Here is a 23,926-nt window from a genome sequence, read left to right as displayed (position 1 = left end):
GCTAAAGGCCAAGAAAAACTGGCCACGAGAGCAAAGTTCACTTAATGCTTAGTTGGTTGTGATGCTGGGTTGCATGAAATGGGGGCTGTTTATAGGAATGATACTGTATAAGAATACAGTTACTGTCATACAATAGCCTCTCTCATAATGGGAGGTAAGTTCATGCAATTAAATTGCACTTCCAAATATATTACACACCACAAACAAGCAAGATGATTTCTACTATTTGAGTCGATAGTTGGCACCTGTTGGTCAAAATTGGCTGTTGTCCTTATGCAAAGGTAGGATAACCAAAATAAAATCTTACCTAGGTCCTCCCATTTCATCCCCAATACCATAATGAGTATTCTATTCCCAGAATTCATCATTTCATAAGGAGCATTTTAATTCAGTCCTCATGAAAAATGAACACAGCTTCCATCAAATCTCTAACGTGGCCGATTTTATGTCACCATTGCAAGGAATTGAAATCACTGCAAGCAGTACACATACTTAGCCCAAAAATGCTATAGTGTAAATTTAAGGATGTTCAGCAGATTAAGGTTATTGAATTTTTTCCTTCTCCAAGGCCGGATACAAAAATCTGGAACTGACATCCCTCCACTTGTATTAAATTACTCTTATTACCATCTTCTACTCTGATCCAAAGGTCACCTTCTCCTAGAGTACTTCATCCCTGCATGCATGCCCTATGCCCTGGTGCTTCTCATCATTCGGCAACTTGTGTACAACTGCTTGCATCAGTATGAAGAACACCTCTCTGAGCAAATTCAAAAGGAACAAATTTGCAATCCAGTATCTGCAGCAAGTCATCCCAGGGATGCTGTTCATTAGTCAACTGGGTGTCCCATCTCAGAATATCCAGTGCACAATATACACCTATTCTCAGAAGAAAGTGGATTGGGTCATTCACGGAATTTAACATTGTGCCCCAATACAAAATTACATCTCAGAATCAGGTTTAATATCTTCTGGTTTATGTAGTTAAATTTGTTGTTACACGGCAGCAGTAAGTATATTTGTTAAATTAAATAAGTCGTGCAAAAAAAGTGAAGTAGTGCTCATGGGTTCAATGTCCATTTAGAAATCTGAAGGCAGAGGGGAAGAAACTGTTCCTGAATCATTGAAAGATTATAAAATTCACCAGGTTAAAACAGGACCAATACACAACCCAAAATCAACTTTAAAATCATGAAAGGCAATGCCAGACAATTCAGGGGAACTACATCAAAAAGAGAAAAAAATTACACAATTTGTTTAAGGTAACCCCTTATACAAAGAAATTGGTGTAATGAGCTATTTTGTCAAGATTTGTTGGGCAAAGCATCCTCTTGTCATACAATTTAAGCAGCACTGTCTAATAGGCATACGTTAGTTTCGTGAGACCATGGATTTGCACCTTGGAAGGTTTCCAGGGCACAGGCCTGGGCAAGGTTGTATGAAAGACCGGCAGTGGCCCATGCTGCAAGTCTCCCCTCTCCGCGCCACCGATATTGTCCAAGGGAAGGGCACTAAGGCCAATACAGCTTGGCATCGGTGTAATCACAGAGCAATGTGTGGTTAAGTGCCTTGCTCAAGAACACAAAACACTGAGGCTTGAACTAGAGACCTTCAGGTCACTAGTCCCAACACCTTAACCACTTGGCCACGCACCAACACAAGCAGCACTGTAAATGGAACTTAAATGGCTATTCACTGAATGTTCAGTCACACACAAAGCTGTTAAGTTCAGCCTTTTACAGGATAACAGCAGAGCAGCCTCTTCCCAAAAACAAGTCTTCTAGTTGATTGTCATTTCTCACCTGTGAAATCATTTGTTCACTTAAATTTCTAAACAATTCAAAATATTTTCCGTATAACTTAATTCTTTGGTAGAAACCTTAGTGAACCTCAGGTAAGACAGCAAGTCACAAGTATTCAGGTTCTGGTTAATTTTATTTGTTCCATTTTTGGATTTGTTTGGGGGGGGAGGGAAGGGGCAAGAAACAGTTATACAGAAACTTGTATCTAAATTGGTAAATGCAAATAAACTTTTCAGAAATAATTCTACATGCTATATTCTGAATCTATGGAAACCATGCTGGCTTGAGAAGTTACAAATTTAATAAAAATGTACAATAAAAAATAAACATGAAATTTCATTCATCTTACTGTAGTCTCTAGTATTAACTAACAGTAATGGCTGCAACTCAGGTATTTTCATGCTAGAATTCTAGCCTTTTAGGTTTTAACAAATTAAATATGGGATTTAAGACTTATTGGTGCATTTCCAAAACAATTTTGAAATGGTTTCTACATTGTTGTTTGTTATCAAGCACCACTAAAATGTTCCAATTCCTATTTATGTAGTGAATGCTCTTTCCAAAACAAGCCAATTCTATAGATAGGAAAACTGAGAAAGTGTCAGGTTAAGATTTTAATTTTACACAATTAACCATAGTGCTAAACACAAAATTAGCTTCAAAATGCCTCAAATTCATTTTAAAGTCACAATGAAACTATAAAATTAAAATAAATACAGAAGAAATCTTACATCTGCTAAAATAAATAAAGTATCTGAACACTTTACTATGGAAAATGCATACCAGAAAGTTACAAGTACTGACAGCTTTTCAAACAGAATAACTGCTGGCTAAGTTCATGTGCATGCTGTGAAGCACTGTATGTGGCTCAAGGTCATCCACTCATTGCCGTTACCTTGAGGTAGATAACACATGCGTACCATGTTCTGCATTCATTGCTGGTTTTCCTGGCATCACATGTTTAAGAAACAATTAAGCTATCAGAAATCTTATATATTGCTGGGGAAAACAAATGCAATTTACTGCTTGGAATTTTAATTTTCAAATGAAATTTTAAAAAACTCATGCACGTATATTTTAACCGTGTGTTTGCCAAAATGGAAGCCATTCCATTTGTAAAACAAGTAGACTGTGCTTGGTGGTTTTTCTGTTTCACCAATAAAATGTACCCACTTGGCTTAGTGCATTTTCTCACCACTGTTTCAGTCACAATTTTCTGTGTTAGTCACCGTCTTTTTATGATGTACATTATTTTAAACTGTGCAAATGACATACAGGTTTACAAAAAATTAAAATGCAATGTCAAAATAATTTGTCTTGTAAAAATGATACTATTCAAACCAAAAGCAAAAACAAAAGAAATTACAAAAATAAAAAAGATTCCAGACTTCTTAAAACAAGACAAATGCACATAGTGAAGTATACAAAACAAATGTCTGCTGAGTGTTCTATTCAGTTCAAATGTTTCAAGATGCTACTATAGGTCTTATGAGGAATCTGAGGAGATGGTTTTGCAGCTGAAGGTGCTAAAGTATTCTGAATTGCTCTAGTTTTTAGCGGTGAATTGACAGGATTGTCAAATTGGGGAATACCAATGGACTCCAACTGCTTACTAAATGGGATTTCTCCATTTCTGCTCATCTCTTCAGTAACCTTGTCCTCCTGTTTCCTGTCACTTGCTGGCTCAGATTCTGCTATTTCTACATCGTCTTTTTTGTTGAATAATTTGTCTAAGTAGCTAGTAAATGTAGTTTTTTCCAGCTGTTCATCTTTCCTGCTATCCCAACAAACTTCTTCATCTTGAATTAGAAAACTTTCATCCCACCCACCATTTCCCTCAATTGAAAACTGGCATTCCCAAGGATTCTGGTTCCGGCACCCCAGTTGAGCCAAATTAGCCATCCCCTTCTCCTCTTTCTCCTGACTAACAGATTTGCAATTTGACAATGAACTTCTTAGATCCAACTGGGAAACTGAGCTGTTCAGGTCATTCAGCTTGTCTACATCAGGAGACTCTGGCTGCATACCCAATTTGATAGTGCTGGCCATAAAAGAATCAAAGTCAAACTCTCGAATTTTCTCTTTGTCCTTTTCAGCAATCTGCTGGGATGCCTCTACCAGTGCTAGCTGTGCTTTCACCAGTCCGTTCTTCTCACATTTTGACTTTCCTTTTTTATCTGGCTTCTCTCTGCTCTGCTCTTTCCAGTTAGATAGGTCCATAATAAGTTTGGGCTCATAATAATGGTTCACTTCACTCTCCCTCCACATCAAGTTATCCAAGTAGGATGGTGACCCCATTTTATAGTTACAAGTATGACCACACTGCAGATCACAATATTTGTTTTCATGGTGATCTGGATGTGACCAAGAATGTTCAGTGGAAAAGTTCAAGTCAAATGCAGGATCTTCCAAATATTTTTCACGGTCTCCATCTAAATACTTGCGAGGGTCCACTTGCACTTCTTCCTCTTCAGTCATGTCAGACACTGCTCGCGGATCACGCTGAACATCATCTGCCTCAAAATTACTGTGCAAAGGCCAATCATGGTCTGATAATTCACTCTCATGGTATCTGAAATGAACAATTTAAGCAATGGCTCATTCAAGATGCAGAATATCTAAGATTGAAACATCATGTTGAAATATTACAGGCTGTTTTGTAATTGCAGCAAATGTTCCACAACTATTTTATAAAATCCATTAAAAACACAAGGTTAGACATTCACATGGAAAATTTTCATTGGTTTTAACTATCCACATATTTTAGAAGTGTCCTTATTTTGATAATTTAAAAATACCAAATTTCAGGTCAGTAGAGCTGATACATCTCGAAGGCATGCTGGTAGGCTGATGCAAATGACTCTTAGTATAGATAGGTGGTAGGAGAATCAGGGCAGGTGGGGAGGTGAAAAGACTTTAGGGGGAGTTGATGACAGAGAGATAGAGAGACAGAGAGACAGAGAGACAAATGGAGAAGTGATTGAAAATCCAGCATAGACTCAACGTGATGCTGTAAGGCAATATAAATATAACCACACAAAATTCAGTGTTAGTCGATCACAATGAAGACCTCATACTTCAAACATTTTCCTCAAGACAAGCTGAGATGTCAATAAAATAATGTTACCTCACTGAATGACAGCCTTTGAGGAACTTTAATAGAACACAAACTTAGTTTGCACTGAAACTACACTGCACATACTTAACTGATGGTCACAAAAAGTCAGGAGAAAGCCTTAACTAAACTCTTAACTACATCAGCTTGTCAGCTGAGCTGGCACAGATGTCAGAGATCCAAGTTACAGTGCAGTCATATCATTTTGTCTAATTTATGTCTAATTAAAGCATGTCACACTTCAAATACTAAACTCTTCATCACCCAGCTTTACATAGGCAACTGTTTTTCCTTAATCAAAGCAAAGATTTTCCCTAAAAATTTTTTTTGTAAGGGTTCATCATTATGATTCAATAATACAGTGCCCATTATTAGCATAAAGGACAAAAACTTCAGTTAATTGTTGTAAACTTTACTGATATTTGATCCACTGTCATAAAGAAAATCACATGCAAATAATTCTGTAATACAGGTTAGTCTGACTATAAAGTTAAATAAGGGGGAAAACTACTTTGCAATTTTGCATAAAGATAAAAGTTATTTTAATCCCGAGGGAATTTTTTTTTTAAAAAAAGAGTAAGGATTCTGCAATTATGCGCTGGTCACACAGAAAACTTCTGGTTTAGCTATTGAATTAGGTTTCATAAAATAAAAAAAATTGAGAAATAGTACTTTATCACAAATAATCAAATCAGTACCTGTCCCAATTATAAGTATGGCTGTGACTCTCATCCATCAACAAAATGTCATCAACTTCATCCTCAATGTGAAAAGGATGGGTAGAGGTTGGTTCATCTGATGGGAAGGAATAAATACTCATGTATGGATGCGCCAATGCTTCAGCTGCTGTCAGTCTGTCCATTGGATTAAAGGTCAAAATTCGCTCCAGAAAATCTAATGCTATTTTAAAAAGAAAAACAAATTGTAAGAGGATCATCAACTTTTCTTTCACCAGTTCACAAGCACACCCGCTCTGTTATTGTACAGATAACTACGCTCACTGGCCACTTTATTAGGTACACCAGCTTGTTAGTGCAAATATCTAATCAGCCAATCATGTGGCAGCAACTCAATTCATGAAAGCATGCAGACGTGGTTGAGAGATTCACTTGCTGTTCAGACCAAATATCAAAATGGGAGAGTAATGTGAACTAAAGTACACCGACTGTGAAATAATTGTTGGTGCCAGATGGGGTGGTCTGAGTATCTCAAACTGGGATTTTCACACACAGAGTTTACAGAGAATGGTGTGAAAAACAAAAAAATATCCAGTGAGTAGTGATTCTTTGGGCGAAAACAGCTTGTTAATGAAAGAGGTCAGAGGAGAATGGCCAAACTGGTTTAAGATGACAGGAAGGTGTCAGTAACTCATATAACCATGTGTTACAACAGTGGTGTGCAGAAAAGCATTACTGAATGCACACCATGTCAAACCTTGAAGTGGATGGGCTACAGCAGTAGAAGACCACACGGATTCCACTCCTGTACCTAATAAAATGGCCACTGCAACATAACTGTACAACAACTGCTGTGTTATTGTACTGATAAGATTAATTCCCTACACAGGAAACGGGAATTAAGTCTATCCCAAAGCTCCTGCAATGTCATTAATAACAAGAAGCTGCAAGCCAAAATTTACTCTTCAATTTCTTCCTTGTATTTCAGCCAAAATTAAATTAGCAGTTTGAGATTTAATTGCTAGGTTTCTAAATTATTTTAACAGAAAAATAATGGATACTTCAGATTTCCCTACAGTCTACAAAATAAGGCCAAATTAAAATAGGTTTAAATATAAAAAAATAAATAAGTTAATTATGAGAGCTTGTGGAGCACATACCTTCAGAACAGATGCCAGGGAGTAATTGTGGTAAAGGATTATGTGGTTCTGTCATATCCTTTTGTAAATAAACTGGGATGACACCCAAAAGCTCCTGATGGTCCTCTTCATGGATTACGGGGATGGAATTCAGAATCAACTGCATTTGCTCCAGCTCGTGAGCACCTAAACAGAGATTATGAAGCAATTTCAATATCTGAAGGGATAACATATGAAATTTTGTAAAACGCCTTTCAGAACTGTGCACAAGTAAGAGCAAGTGAGCTCAGAATTGTTCCATTAATTACTCCATTAATAGCATGAAATGCTTGGCTCTAAAATGTTATTCTGCTCACTTATTCATTTAGGATAAGTATCAGTTTCAATGAAACTTGTTTTATAAACAAATTAAGTATTAAATGTAGACTAAAATATTACCTATAAAACTGGAATGCTCTTGCACTTTTAGCTCATTATCTTCCAGCAATACTGACCTGCAAAAAGCGTTTTCCCAGTCAGCATTTCTGCAAAGATGCAACCAGCAGCCCACATGTCGATGGCTTTGGTATAATTGTTAGGAGAGAGGAGAAGGCGTGGAGATCTGTACCACTTAGTAACCAATCCTTCAGAGAGATGGCCCTAGAAAAACAAAATGAACATTTTTTCTGGCATGCTAAATTACCTACAAAGTGGAATATTAATAATCCATTCATGCAGCACTGAAATTGGCTAATTTATAGATATGTACTATGCTTTCCCTACAAATTATATTACACAATCTGTACTGGAACCTAGAACTGCCATTTCTAAATTTTGGATTACCACTTTCAGAAAACTGAATCTGTCTAGGAAATATGCAAACCTAAATCACTTACCACTTAATATTCTTAATGATCTTGGCTATAAATAATGCCAATTGCTAGGGAGTTACTTATTTTCACACTGAATACAAACCTCTCTTCTATAATCATCTTGACAAGCTGTGTCTGCTAATACTAAAAATATGGTTGTAGTGTTCACTCATGGCTTATGCATATTAAAGAAACATTTTCTTTCCATTTTGATGAACATACTATGCTTCTGTGGTTAGGGAAGTTAACTGTGGACTATTCTCATGTCACTAAACCACGGCTTATAATTTTATGCAGCAATAATTCTGAAATATCAAAAGTAGACATATCACCATAGAAGAACACATCATAATTGGGTAGCACGGTAACATAGCGGTTAACAGAAGGCTATTACAGCACCAGTGACCCTGGTCCAATTCCCGCCACTGTCCGTGAGGAGTTTATACGCTCTCCCCGTGACTGTGTGGGTTTTCCTTCCAGTGCTCCAGCCCCACTCCGCATTACAAAGAAGTTTGGGTCAGTTGGCTAATTGGTCACGTGGGTATAATTGGAGGGCTCCGGTTAGTTGGTTTGGTCCAGAAGGGCCCACCATCATACTGTATCTTTAATTATTTTTTTTGTACCAAGATGTTTTTAAAGAAACATTTATTTTCTTTTACAAGGAAATTGCGATCAGTCTTTGCAAGAAATATTCTGAATTAGCTTCATGATCACTTGAGGATCATATACTGCTCATGCTGGCTGCAATTTTAAATAAGGCCATCATGCATTTCTTCATTTCAAGCTATCAAATTAAATGTGCTTTGCCATGCAGCATCAGCATTACTCTAATTCATATTCCCCATAACTTTAAATTCATACATTTTCACTCTTCAAATTCACTTCAGGTTACACAATTACCCTCCTGCACAACAGATGACCAGTTAAAAAAAAACTTAACACAGCACTATTTCATCTTTTACAGCACATAACATAATATCTTGTGGCCGTGGGAAGTGCTGGAAGGAAAAGATCAATGATCTTTCATCCAGAACACTGAATTACTGAAAAGGAGTATATTATTCCTCCTGTTTTAGGAAGTTGTGTGGCAAGCATGAGCACCACTTCTCCTATGGTCTTAAGAATACATTTTTATCCCATTCATCAATCCTACCAACACTTTCTCCTTGCTAAAAATAGCCAACTGAAGTAAACACATTTAGTGTATTATGAATAAGAAATTCAACTCACATAGTTGCCACGACAGAAAGATTGAGGTAGATGGGGGAAGACTTGTGAACATTGGTGAGATCTATCTACAACTAATTGAATTAATTAGCCAAATAGATTATTTTGTCATTTTTCTCTAAATACTCAATGACAGATATGGAACAATCAAGAGACAGGAGCTCAACATTACCCATTAAACCCTTGTTATATACAAAACCATAATAATTATGTTCTCTATACTTAGGTCAGAACAAAATTTTCCTGTATTTATCTCCCTTCCACATTTGCTCAGACACTTGCAAGGTGGACATGCAGACGGATCATAACCTGATCCTCACTAGTTTTCTTTAAATGAAAGGCATTGCAGAAAAATACCTACAAGAAGATTCTAAAATTTCCAATCAGTAAGTGCAGATGAAGAAGCAACCACAAGCAAAAGAGAAGTTCAAATCAAGACTTAAACAGTCTTTGGTAATTAACTTTACACCAGTCCTAAACAATGCCCAAAACTACATTAGACAAATATTGGATGACCTATTTTAGCTCAATTGTAATTGAGCACCTTTTACTCAGTGGGCTGTTGCATCAAGCCATACACAAAAAATGTAAATAATGTTTAAAAACTGCATTGCCAGAAATAAAACAAAACTAAAATTCTGGGAAACACTCAGCATATCAGATCAGCAGTTCCTGCTTGAAGTGAATGTCAAGTGAGAAAGGGCAGGGCTTGGCTGTGTATAGCAGAATTAGCACTCACCATCCAGGTTCACACATGAAGAATGGCCATTTCAGAAGTACTGGAGGGCCACTGCTTGTGGAACCATATCCTGGCACAAATTTCTGCCTTCAGGAGAGGAAGGGAAAGGTCTGGAGAAAACAAAGGGACCCTTGTACGTGGAATGTTTAGGAAAGACATTAGCCACATGTGCATTACCAACATTTAATGAAAACTTTACATTCAGGTATATATTTATATACTCACAGTATGTAATCATAAAATGTAACTAGGTGCATTTATATAGCTTATTTTTGGTGCCATGATGATGGTGGTGATTTGAGGTCATTATAAAATGGACTGATTTGACAATTGATTAGAAAAACTAAGTTAAGGAAGCCTATATCAAAAAAAATTACTTATAAAGAATACATTTAATCAATGATTTAACAAGGTTGCGGAGGAAGTTACAAAATAAACTTGCATATTGCTGCAAGTTTCTCTCAGCAGGAACTAGAAATAAAAGTGTTTTAAATTTAACTTCTGCCTAATTCAAGATAAACAAAAAAAGTCCAATTGCTCTTCAAGTGAGGACTGAAATCAGGCTCAGCTGTGATCTTGTCACTTACAGTAAAACTCTAATCCAACAAGTTTGGAATTTTGCTGGTGCCACACAAGCAGATGATATAGACCATCAGATGTTACCCTTAATTCTCCAAATCATCTTTAATTTACTTTTTAAAAAATGTTACAACAATAAAATTTCAAAAGAACCAAGTAAGTTTAAAGGGAGCATGGAAAACAGAGCTGCAGTGTGTGGAAGGGAGCAGAGGAAATCAGCTTCTGGTGAGACAGATTCAAAAAGATTAGGATTTCCTAATAGCTGGCAGATATTGAGAGTTTTCTGGTACTAAAGCTTAAATGGAAAGGTAACCATTAGACAGAGGCAATATCTGAAGTGCATAAAATGTGAAAGAAATTTAGAAGTTAGGTGAATACAACAAGTAATCTCAACTTATTTTGCATAAATGTCAAAAACATTTCAGTGATATGCTTTTGGTTTTCAATAAGTACAGCAAATAACAAAGAGCAGACCCCATTTTTAAATTATTACATTCAGGACCCAACTTAGAATTTCACTAAGAACTCTGCACTCCAAAAACTGAGAAATAAATAGCCAATCATATTCAGTCGTAAAAACTTCCACAGCAATAAAAACTCCATTAGCAGATCTGATACCTAAAACATCTCTTTCACACAAAACTTCACCGATAACCAAGACAAGCAAACATAAACCTAACCAATCTGGATATAACTAAGTTCGCAAGAAAACAGATGAAGAGACAATTAAATACAAGACAAAAATATCTGCACTATTAACCAAATATAAATCATTCTATGAAAACTATTTCATAACTGCAGGATCAGTTTTAAGACTTAATACGTACTAAGTGCACAGTTACCATATTTAGGTAAAAATCTCCCAGTTTACACAAAATAGTGCTGGCTTTGAAATCATACTGTCAAATTCACTTCAACTCATAAAAATACCCCCTGCCACAAAATATAAATTCTAGGAATAGTTTCAATTCTTCTACAAATCCAAGTTAGAGAAAAGCAAATATGGACATTTTCTGACCTATGGACACACACGTGGAGTAGATTCATCCCTGGAATATTTCCATAGATTAATCTCAAATTTTTACATATATTTATCACCTAAAGACAAGATTCCTGTATATTATCCTCCCACAAAGTTTCTTAATACCTGTAGTTACTATATAAAAATCTACTTAAGTCTGTGGTTTATTAGGAAGAGGGAATAACTTCAAAGTTATGCAAATTTACCAGGATTAAAAGAATTACAAATACACAGGTCAGCTAAATTGTGATTTTCACACATCCAATTTATTCTGAAGGAAGAATGCCTGAAGACCAATGACATTATAGCGCAATTCCTTCATCTTATACCTTGAGTCAAAGACAGGCTGGTAATAATTAAAAGACAAAAGTTATCCTTTTATAATACTTATACAAAAAAGTTTTAGAAAAGACTCCAGGTGAAAAAGCTCAGCCGGAAGAATGCCATCAGAACTTATGTCTGAAGTTAGAGTTCTGAGAAATTGATCTTCAAAACTAATACTGAGAAAAAAAAAAGAAAATTTGGAAGAGTCTACTGAATCTTGAAATAACACTTATTTAGGCAGATGTCTCCCCCCCCCCCCCACCCATCTTAATGCCATACACTAAGTAAAAGTGACAGGGATTTAACTGTCATCCAAAAGACACTGAACTTAAACTTGAGAGACATCTACAGTAGAATCAACTCAAAACCTGTTACAAACTAGGCTGCACAGCATATCCCCAAATTAAACAGCAAATGATTGTCAATGAAAATATAATACCTCTTAACCTTTATTTACCCAAGGATGTATACAGAATAAGTCTTAGTTGTGCTGTTTTAGTTATCACTGCTTACCACTAAAGACTTCCCATAAGTAGAAAAAGTTTACATACTATGCAACTAAAGTAATATTTTATTCACTAATTACAAGGAATATACATCACACAAAATGTCCATTTAGCCCAATTAGTACATGTAAAGTTTTATACTCCAATCCTCAAGCCTTTCCATATTTTGGTTCCATCAGAATTCTTCTTGCCTTGCACTGCTTAACTAGTTTTCCATGATGTTATTTATAGTTTTCCTTCAACATAGAAGATAGTTCCACTGATACTTTTTGTACTAGATAAATAAATTCTCATGAATTTCTTATGTGTTCTTTTCAATACAGAATTTTCAGGGTAACTAACTTCAAGAGGCAGATTGCCCTCAGCAAAGACCACTTGAGAGACATCTAGGATACTTGCAGTCCTATCCTCTATCACTCAGTTGCTAAAACTTCATGCCACAAGATTGCCAATTGTTGTTTAGTGTATATTACAATCACATTCACACAAAGGAGAGAGCTTTGAACATCACGGCCCTGCTTCTTTGCTGCTAAACCAAGCACTGAATTTGAAATAAACAGAAGCTCAGTGAAGGCTGTTAAATTTATACAGCCTCCAAAATTAATACTTTAATATTGTTTTCCTAAATGAGCATAAGTAACGCAATAATTTTGGAATTATTACTTACAAATTCTCTTCCTAACATGTCAATGTACTAGCTATTCAGACTGAATGTTTTTGTTATTTTGATTTAAAAAACATTTATTTGGGTAAAGAAAAATCGACATTACCTAAAAGACTATAGACACTTGAAGAAAATAGTAAACGATATTGAAATGATAAGGGTCAAGCTTTATTGAATATAATAAAAAAGATATACTTTAAAAGGCTGACAGTGCTTAAAGTATAAAAGTCAATCTGTCCTCTTGGTGTGACCTGGTTTATTAAAAGGGTAGTGGAAGTTATAATCTCAGAACAATCTTCCAATCTCGACGGAAGTGGATTTAATGCCAGAGAAATGAAAGATTACTCGTTACTTGCTCATTGAAAGAAATAAGCTTGACAAGTAGGTCAGTCACCCTAATGTTAATGAAGAGCAAACTTTTATACAGAAAAGGTCTGACACAAAATTGATTATTAACTCTTAGTTCACCAAATGACAGTCTGCAATAATTTATTAAAAGGCATTCATGCTTGACAAGCTTGATCAAATCCTTTAAAGTTTACTGCAGATACATGTTTGCGGTCAGAGCAATTAGTATTAAGTATGTGGACTTCTGAAAGTCAATTAGTAAACCAATACACAAGTCAATTTACAAAATTAAAACCCATAATATTAAAGCAGCAGTAGCGTTGTGCATACAAAACTGGATGTAGGACAAAGTAGAAAATAGTGAAGTAATTTGCATACTGTATTTGCTGCTGTTCCAGAGGTTATCAGGACCAGAGTTGCCCTTTCTCCCCAATACATTAATAGTTCCAATTTGATTGCACACAGAATGCACTTCCAAAGGGCAAGTCAATGAATCAAGAAAACGCAAAGCAGATTTACGAAATCTGTTTATACAAATGAGGGGTGCTTAGTGATGAAGATGGAAACATGGCAATGACTCTCAGGCAAAAGTTAAGAAGTTCTGTTGATGTTTCAATTTCCTGAACGATTTTGACAGTGTTGATAACCAGAAGACACAGACATCAGGTGATTGAATGGCAACAGAATTGACACAAAGGATTGTTTTTTCTCCAAATATAAGTGGAGCAGTTGGGATCTGGAACCGATTCCTTGAAAAGGTCAGTTGATTCGGATTCTCATAGAAACACTCAATTGGATAAACACAAGGAGGGATTGTTTCTACATGGCTATGTGGCAATGTCAGAGAATCAGATTTAATTGGACAGTTCTTTAAAAAGTTAATATTAATATAATAGATTGAATAAGCTCTTTCTATCCTTATTAGCTGAAAGAAATCTAAAAGTCTGACTGAAGACTACTGCCAGCAGGGTGGTTTACATTTACAGATTACGCATTGCTTCATGATAAAATGGAATGACAATGGAAGAATTTAGATATTTCATTTACGTATTTGGAACTGATACTAACTTTAGGTCAAATGCCAACATTTTCCAAGAGATGACAAATGGAATATCAACAAAGTCATGCAACATCCATTTAATTTTACATAATCCTTACTATAAAATACTGCTGCCAGAATACAATCCATTAGTTACATCCTAGAATATCTACAGCAGAAAATCCAATATCAAGACAATATTTATCATGTCAAAACTATAGATGGGAAGCAACAAATTAAGATTCTATGACCAGTGAAACTCTGACATCGGTTTTGGAACAATACTCCCAGTTTGTTCAAATATTAATTAGACTGGCTCTGCCATTTTTGAAAATAGATTAAAAAAGTATAGTAATCAAGATTAAATTATTTCAGGAAACTAATGTTTGCTTGTGTGATGCAACCAGTTTTACTTCATTCACTTTACAAGATTTTAAACGAAAGCAAGAAAACGTCTGGGAATTCAACTTCATACATATTGGAATACCTTGATTAAAAAGCAAAAACATTCTTAACTGTTAATAACAACCCAAGCTATGGGTTGGAGTATGGGGTTGGAGAAGACAGACTTCTCAGTGCAAGTAGAACCAATTAATTAGGATCTTATGCAAAAGGATTTTATTTACATTTCACTAATCCTAATTTTACTACAAAATTGTACAAAAGACAATAGCCGCCCTCTTCTTAAATCAAAAGTGGGATAAATCCTTCGTTAATACACAGCAGAATTCACAACTAAACTGGCAACTAAAAGCAAAATCACCTCATTCCCAATTTCCATTTTAATGGCAAAAAGTACCTACTAGTTCTTTTAAAACCAAACCACAGTAATTTAACAATGGATTTTATTACAGATATTACCACACTGCTCTAAAAACAATATTTTTGATGCACTAATGCTGAGAGCACAGGGAATAAACGCTGATTAGGACTGCCGCAAAGCTAAAAGGTTCTTTATGTAATTTCATCTTTAACTGTATTAGACATTACAAAATGCTAGCATTTGCACTCAAGACAAATGACACACCACTTCTCCTTGAGCTATATTATGCACCCACTAAACATCATTTGCAAAACATCCAAACAAGGACAGCCAGCACTGTAACACACTATCTTATTCATTCATGGGAAATAAATTAAAACTTACTTTGTGAGAGTAATGGGGGTCCATGATGCGTGCCAGACCAAAATCCCCTATTTTCAGCACCAGATCCTCAGTGTTAATGAAGAGGTTAGCCGGTTTGAGATCTCTGTGCAGAACATTAGCTGAATGGATGTATTTTAGCCCACGAAGCAGCTGGTACATGAAGAGCCTAGCATGCTCTTCTGAGAATGGACTCTGTTCCAACAGCTTCGCTAGATCGGTCTCCATGTACTCTTGAACAATGTATACTGAATTCAGTTCTGTAATGGCACCCACATCATCAGACAACGGTATCCCACTTGGGCCCAAAATCTCAAACACCTTCACTATGTTATCATTGTCAAGTCGTCGGATGATTTTGATCTCTCGCAAGGCATGTTTGACACTCTGTGGGTCACTCAGGACAATTTTTTTGACAGCCACTCGCTTGTCGCAGTCATTATCCACAGCTGAGAAAACCAGGCCATTTCCACCATACCCTAGTGGCTTCAAGTCCATATACCGAGCACCCAAATCAAACCCATGAATGTTCATTAAACTTCCAAACTTTTCTGCCATGTTGGTAACCCTCAAACTTTCCTCTTCTATCAGATGGTTAATCCTATGTCAGAATTAGGCTATTTTAAAAAATTCACCTTCCACAATAAAAAAGTTCCCTACAGAGCAAGTCAACCCTAACCGATTCTGAGCTTCAAGGTCTTTTCTCTTTGAAATGCGTGCGCCATCCAGCCTAGCTGAGCAAGGTCAGCTCTGTTCCCATACAAATCCCTCCTTTAAAGAATGAACAGTTTGCAGAACAGAAATTCAGGTCTGACCTATGTCAGTAAAGGTTATGCTTCTAAATCAAATAAGGGCATCCCTGCAGACATTAAAATTAAACTAAAGTTTGATTGCAACGGAATGAACTTTGACAGACAGATGCATCCAAACTACTGTTGTAAACAGGTTAACATTTAACAGGGTGTGTGAGAATACATATATGTGTTATAAACCTCTATTGATATCCTCCTCATAGTGCAGATACATTCAGTGTAAGACTGGTCCTGAGCAGCGACATTCTACAGTGCTGATAAGCACTTTTTCTTTCCTTTATAATTATAACGTGGGTCAAACAAAGAACTGGTGGCAGCTTTTCTAGCTCTAAAGATGACTCTTGTTAATGATCAGGTGGCTCCAGCTCACCGCAGTCACAATCAAAGCTATCATCCATTTTACACTTGGACAACCTAGGAACAGAAACAGAAAAAGTGATTTAAGTAAAAGATTTCAACATTTTAGCAATAAACATTTATAAGCATGTTAAATAAGACTTAATTCTTTTTCTTTCAACTTTTCACTGCACTCACTTTTCAAAAATGAGAAAAGCAGTTTCAAATTAATGATATAGCATATGAGAGATTTTATACATAGACAGCTCAGGAAGTGTCTTAGTACAGCAAAAGGCATCTTTATACAATATTTTAAATTAATTCATGTCATTTTGTAATTATCACGCTTTATTATTTAGGTCAACAGTTTTGTCTACTATCAGGCATATTATGCTAACTGAATAAAGTTAAAATTGCTCCCGAAGTAAATCTCATAGCAATTGTGGGTTAAGTACCAAGCATAACAAATTCGCCAATTCAACACAGGTGTAATAATTGGAAGAATATAGAGTTTTTAGAAAACTGGTTTGTCAAATTTATTTTGAAGAAACAGAAATTATACTGAGTGAATTTCACATTATGCCTATTTTTACAAGTGTGCACTCTGAGTTGCAAAATAATTACACTTGTGAAATTAACTTCTACGTATTAACTTTATATAAATCTTGAGTATCAACACATTTTTGGCTTATTACATGCCACAAAATAAATGGCACATAATGCTAATTCACAGCAAATTGCCTTTTGATAGCTCACTTTGATTATCCAACGTCACTCAGACATACAACTTTAAGTCTCTTCAGCAGGTGGAGTTCTACACTCAGTGTTGACTTTTAAATTCTTATCTCCCCATATTCCTCAATTGCAACTGGAGGTAGCGTCCATGCAATTGCCTGCATTATAACCACAACATTCATTTTCCAGATTTATGATTAACATACGAAGTTGACTGAGAACATCTTAAACCAGAAGGGTAGATTTCAGCAAATATTGCAAATTCTCAGATTATAATCTTTAAAGTAAAGGAGACTAATTCAGATAAGAAACTATTACTTATATCTCTTGCTCTTTAAATTCCACGCTTACATTGGGATAGGGAAATGATGATTGGTGATAAATGGAATCATGGTTGGTGAAAGAAATCAAAGAAAAGAGAAAACCTCTGGTAAACACCATTGTATAGGTTGAATGTCATGACATTCAGAGAGGGTTAAAGTGGCTGTCTCTTACACAACCACTTGAGCTTAAAGTTGTTTCAGAGCTAGGTTAAAATACTTATTCAATTTGGACAACATACATCAGTTTCCTGTTTCAATTTTCTTATCAATAGATACGCAAGTTTTGGAAAATAAGAACACCTGCCCCCAAGACCAGAATATTACTAAATCTTCCATTACATTCTTCCAAAATTTTGAAAGTTTAGCACTTTTTAAAGACATCTTACATATAAAGCTGTAGATTTACCTATAATAGCAGCCTTGTTCTAGAAGTATATTGTTTATCTGATGCATAATTAAAAATCAGTTTTTGATTCTAATTTTTTATGCTGTTTCAAATTAACCTATGTACACATACATTTGTTCAAACTGCAGCATACAAGCATGAGATAAAACCTTGATTTAAAATGCAATTAATATCAAAGCTTGCCAGTAAATACCACAAATAAACCATCAAAAACAGACCATCCTCTGCTGAAACACTCACTTATGTCATAGGGAAAAGATGTAATCACCAGATGTTGTAATTCATCACAGTTCAATACTAACATAGCACTTAATACAATATTCATAACTTTAATCTCAGATGATTAAACTACACTTCTACAATGCAATACATCTCAACCCAAATTTTAGCTACAAACTGCACATTAAAACACACACTTTTTTTAAACTTTTGATCAAAATGCCAGGTACTAGATTGCACAGTGAACTCTAATCATTTACTATGACATCAACCGGAAATAGTAATACCATCAAAAAGAACTAGATTTGTACACACCACTTGCAGAAGTGAAACAATAATATTCTAAATAAACCACAGAGTTTATGTACAAAGGCTTACCCATGTAATAAATTGTAACTACTTTTCATTCAGATTTCATCAGTGAAATCCAAACTATCTTTCTTAACAGGAGCTGCTCATACTGACCAAGCTTTTTTTCTAAAAAATAAACTAGGAAGACATCATGCATAAACACCTCACTCAAAAAAAAAGGGGAAAACCGCTCCTGCAATTACCTCACTAGGTGCTCTCATTTTCACTAAAGAATAATCAGCCAATTAGAAAACTTCCAGAGGTAAAATAATCAAATGACCCAATAGTTACTCCCCGTTGAACTCTGACTAAAAGACTGAGACACATGTAATCCAAACTCAATTAAAGTCCGGAAATCGAATGATAAATACAAATACTCAATTATTTCTGTTGAAAAAGTACGTAATCTCGATTGATATCTTCAGGGACTAAATTAATTAAGGAATTTGAATAGGTACTTCGAAACACGACGAATCGTATTAAGGAGTAGCCATTTAAACCCGGCGTTTGCAATGACAGGAAACTCAACCGCAGCTTGCTAGAGAAATACCATACACGTCACATGAAATGGAGCCACGTCGCAGTTTGTGGGCAAGACAAATCATTGAGATATCACTTCCCTGGAAATATTACACATCGACCAGAGATCTGAAAGTTTAACTTTCGCATGACAAATTGACATAGGGCGGTGGCGCATGCAGTCCGAAATCGGTTAACAATGAGAAACTACAGAATTAAGAAACCCAGACTTAGTCCACACTTGTTGCCGGGGGAAAAAAATACAGTAATTGCTAACCAAAGCCGTTCCCAATCTGTATTGCATATCTGACGTGGAAACTCAAAGTGGCTAATTGCTGGAAAAGATTAACTTTTATTTTAACAGCCATTTAAAAGGCATGAATGTTAATTAAACAGGATGGTTGAAACGAAAAGTACAAAGGACCATGCAGACCATGTACCTGAACAATGGACCGGCCGCACACCAATGGTGTTGCATGTTTGCGCTATCTGCCTGCGCTACTGCAGCAAAGGGTGGTATACACGCACCAACTAGCTCCACTTTGTAACTTTGCAGCGCCTACTTCCCATCTACCCCCCAATAAAGCACCCGCGCAAATCAACCGTACTACAGCAACGGCAGACCGGCCGAACCGCGATTAAAACTCGTCCCGCCTCTCCCGCTCGCCGATTGGCCAGAGTGCTCCCGAGAGTCCCACCTAAATCACAAGCCCCGTCTCTCAATGGTCGCGCAGCTGTCAATCAACGCGCCTCCTCAACCCGGCTTGGAGATAGTGAATTATCAGACCTCCAGAAACAAAAGAAAAAAAAGTGGGGTTTCCTTTTCCCTGGGGGGGAAATTTACCACAGTTGCTGGACCGAACCGGGAAAGGACACAGCGGCGGTGAAACACCTGCCTTCTCCTGGGATGGGGAAGAGCGTGGTTTCCCCGGTCCTCAGCCCCGTCAAACAAAGGAAGGCGCGGCCTATACCGGCGGAGCGCGTCTCACTCGCCGCAATTACACGCATGGCAACCGGCGCCTGCCACTTCCCCCGGCCCCCATCGCCGCCGACTCACCAGGCGTCCTAACAGCATGAGGGGAAGAGTTTCGAGTGCGGCGGTAAGAGCCGCTTCCGTCGAACCACCGCTCCGGAGAAGGCGCAGTGCCCGACACCCACCGCCCACTGCGCGGCGTCACCGCTACCCGACAGGCCCCGCGTGCCCACCCGGCGGGAAGTTCAAACCCGGGCACCCTCCTGCCCTCCGTGCCCACCTTCGCAGTTGTAGCTAAGCGCAGCCCAAATATACGGCTCGTATTTTTTTTGTGTGTGTGCAAGTGCGTGCACATGATCGAATGAGGTCAAAAATATACAAACACCGAGCAGTCCTACTGCTGTCAGTTGAAAGCCGACAGGTTAAAGATTCGAATGCAAAGCAAAGGTGTTCATCTTAGACCTTGAACTGTTTCTGTTTAGTGATTAATCTAAACAATGGCCATTAACTCCTTTTTTCTGCAATTAAAGGTGGAGTTGCCTCTCTTTATGGTTGCTGCAAAAGTTTTGCCCTGACCTGATCTTACTTTATTCTTCATACAAAGTTTGCTTTATTCTTAATACTTTATATAAAATTATAGTAAAATTCAATTGGAAGAAATTTTGTTATGTACCCCGTGCTCTTCCCACTATACGACTAAAATCAGAAAGTATCGCATATTGCCATAGTAACTACGGGCATAATAAAGTGACCGAACAATGAATTAAATAGTTATTGTTTCTGAAGTAATTTGACACGCTATACGTAATATTGCCCTGGGCAAATGTGACATTTGACTTGATCATAGACATCAAGGAACACTATCTAAAGGAGCTGATCTAAAAACAATGAACTCAATTCGCATCATGTAATGCTTGTGAATATATAAGTAAGTAGCCTATGATCTAAAAGCGTTGTACATCCATTTCAGAAATTAGCTTGATTAATTGTAAAATACATTTCGTGCTACCGTACTTACTGCGATTATATTTCAAAATGATGTCGGATTAATTATGGGTAAACACGATATGAAAGAAATGTTGTTTGCAGTTTAACTTTATTTACATTAGCGTATCCTCAGCGCTATTCTGCATACAACAAAAGCAAACAAAGTCTTTTTTTCATAAGTTCAGTAATTGTAAAATACTGCGAGGTAGCATAATTTATACTTGTTCGGCTCAGCACCTCTGAAGGTGCTTTCGGGCACAATTTGGAAGGGGATACGAAAGAAATTAAAATATACATTTAATTATCTTGCATGGAATATGGAAAACTAAGATTTATTAGCTGAGTAATTGCTTATAGGTCAGGTAAATTAACTGCTTGTTTAAAGTTAACAGGGCGATTTCGCGCAGACGTGGGGGGGTGGGGGCACCAATTTCTCATCTTGAATAGCAAATAGGTGCAGAGTGTACTCTCTTATAGGTGAAACCCAATCAATATTGCAAAATGAAGCAATCTATCCGGCATATGGACAATATTATCGCTTCAAATTGTCAAGCCTGATCGCACATCGGGCCAGATAACAGTGAACAGATTGTAACATCTCGCTCACCACGGACGTTAATATGCGCATTCTTAAGAGAAACTACGCGCTGTAGCGGTAGAATGAAACATGTAGGAACAATTCTATTGAACTGACGACGGCAGTATTTTCTGACATATAGCTTACCGAAACCAAAAGTCTACATCTTCCTCCGTCATATATTTAAAAACCGGCAAGTTTGTCATGAAGGAGCTTACTTACCATGTTTGGCGTTTGACAGCGGTACGAAAGATCTGAATCCTATTTACTTGAGTAATCAAGCAACTGGGGAAAATGAATCCACGTTTGTAGAAACCGAACAATCTGGGTACTTTTACTGCACTTACTTAGCGTACATCAAAGCCATTCTGAAGGCAGCTAGCGCCGGTCGAATTTAAATTGCGTTTGCATGCGGTTGTGCCGTGTTTTTTTTCACACAGCATCAGAGGCGGTGCTTGTATCAGTTTCAGTCTCAATGTCAACTTCCAATGACGCATCGAGCTCGTAAACAGAGACCGAGCCCACAGTTTCTGGTCTTGCACAATTACCACTGCCAAAAAAATAACAAACACCTTTCTACCAGGGCTTGTTTTGTAAATTAACGGCAAAGTGGAGGGCAGGAGGGGTAAACTTTCACTTCCCTTCCCCCACCTCTTCAGGGACCCTAAACCAGCGAGAGCCGGCACTGCAGATATTTATTTCGGGTTTTATAGGTCATGTTGAATAATCCACACCTCACTATATGGAATTACCCCTTTCCGATTGGGTTTCACGCAAGCGGTGGATGATTTCTAGTCACTACTCTAAACTGTGCGAGACATGTATTCCCCTCCCGCTGGTTATAAATAATCTAGTGGAAATTTGGTAGACGTGGTCCTACTTAAAACGGAACATACAGGTTTTAGATAATTGAATACTTCGGTGCGTAGCAGTGGAGGGGTTGGACCGCCTTCCACTGCGCTGGTTCATTGCTGAATTTGCGCTACATTTATGGCGCAGTAAAGTTTTTTTATATATGTAACAGGAGTACACAGGGTCCGCTGCAAGTAGGCACACCAAGTCCCGGAGATGACCTCAAGCGCTAAAGCTGTGTCCCTTAACCTGATGGTGAACTGCCTGGTTTGAAGCAATTAAATTGTTCGCTGCTGCCCGTCCTATCCCAATGCCGTGTTGCGATTGACAATACATGTCATTCGGAGGATTACTGTATTCCGTTCCTTTAGCGGATTAGTTCCAGCAGTCATCTGAGATTTGTCTATTCCCGATTTTTAAAAAATTGTTTTGGGTAAACGGTAGCTTTAATGTAACAGCTGGAACATTTTGTTAGAATCATAGATTCAAACACCACAGATTCAAGCCTTTCGGCCCACCATGTCCCTGCCGACCATCTAAATTAATGTCATTTACTAGTGGGAAATAATACAATAGTACAGCACAGGAACGAGCCCTTCGGCTCGCGATGTTTGTGCCGACAATTATGCCAAATGAAACGAATCCCATCTGCCAGCACACGATCTATTCCCTGAACCCACCATTCATGTCTCCTGAATGCCGCTATCGTGCCTTTTTCCGGCACCTCCCCTGGAGCGCATCCCAGGTACCTATCACACTCTGTGTAAGACAAATTCCTGCCCAGGAACATCTCCCTTAAACTTTCCGACACTCAACAGAGTAGGATGATAGATTCTTGATTAGTAAGAACATCAAAGGCTACGGGGAGAAGGCGGGAGAATGGCGCCCGGAAAGACAATAAGTCAACTGTGAGGCAATGACGGAGCAGCCTCAATGGGCTAAATGGCTTAATTCTGCTCCTAAGCCTTATGGTTCGTTCATTCGTTATGTGACCTGTCGTATGACGTGGGCGATCATAGTCTTTCCGTGACCATGATTGTGCTTGGCAATTTTTTTTCTACAGAAGTGGCTTGTCATTGCCTTCTTCTAGGCAGAGTCTTTATAAGACGGGTAACCCCATTCGTTATCAGTACCCTTCAGAAGTTGTCTGCCTGGCGACAGTGGTCTTGTGACATCTGTAACTGTGAACTTCCCACTAATCGGGACATTTATAAAGACAAGTGTGTAAAAAACGGCCCGAAGGATCATTCGCGACCCCAGTCACCCCAACCACAAACTGTTCCAGCTGCTACCATCCGGGAAGCGGTACCGCAGTATAAAAGCTAGGACCAACAGGCTCCGGTACAGCTTCTTCCACCAGGCCATCAGACTGCGTAATTCATGCTGATACAATTGCATTTCAACATTATATGGACTGTCCTGTTGTACATACTATTTATTATAGATTACTATAAATTGCACATTGTCCATTTAGAAGGCGATGTAACGTAAGGATTTTTACTCCTCATGTATATGAAGGATATAAGTAATAAAGTCAATTCAATGCACCGGCTGCTCCCGTGGCTTCACGTGACCCTGATTTTTTTTTGGAGGGAGGTGAGGGAAGGCTAAACGGGTGCTACACCTCGTCCAAGAGTGACCTGCAGGCTAGTGGAGGGAAA

General features: G+C 37.5%; 1 protein-coding gene across 2 annotated transcripts; it reads right to left on the bottom strand.

The window, feature by feature from the left end:
- Positions 1-1,916: 1,916 nt before the first annotated feature.
- On the bottom strand, positions 1,917-22,327 carry mapk6 (mitogen-activated protein kinase 6). 2 transcript variants are annotated; one of them, XM_072278204.1, is made up of 6 exons: positions 21,636-22,327; positions 15,179-16,401; positions 7,228-7,372; positions 6,755-6,919; positions 5,616-5,817; positions 1,917-4,374 (listed from the first exon to the last, which is right to left on the bottom strand). In XM_072278204.1, the coding sequence occupies exons 2-6, from the start codon at positions 15,731-15,733 to the stop codon at positions 3,255-3,257; spliced, it is 2,187 nt and encodes a 728-aa protein (XP_072134305.1). In that variant the 5' UTR covers positions 15,734-16,401; positions 21,636-22,327; the 3' UTR covers positions 1,917-3,254. The 2 variants fall into 2 exon arrangements, with proteins under 2 accessions (XP_072134305.1, XP_072134306.1); XM_072278205.1 differs by lacking the exon at positions 21,636-22,327 and adding an exon at positions 19,934-20,047.
- Between the last annotated feature and the right edge of the window lie 1,599 nt (positions 22,328-23,926).

Source organism: Mobula birostris, chromosome 14, assembly GCF_030028105.1.
Source record: "Mobula birostris isolate sMobBir1 chromosome 14, sMobBir1.hap1, whole genome shotgun sequence".
Classification (NCBI taxonomy): Eukaryota; Metazoa; Chordata; class Chondrichthyes; order Myliobatiformes; family Myliobatidae; genus Mobula; species Mobula birostris.
This window is presented reverse-complemented; position numbering and strand designations above follow the sequence as displayed.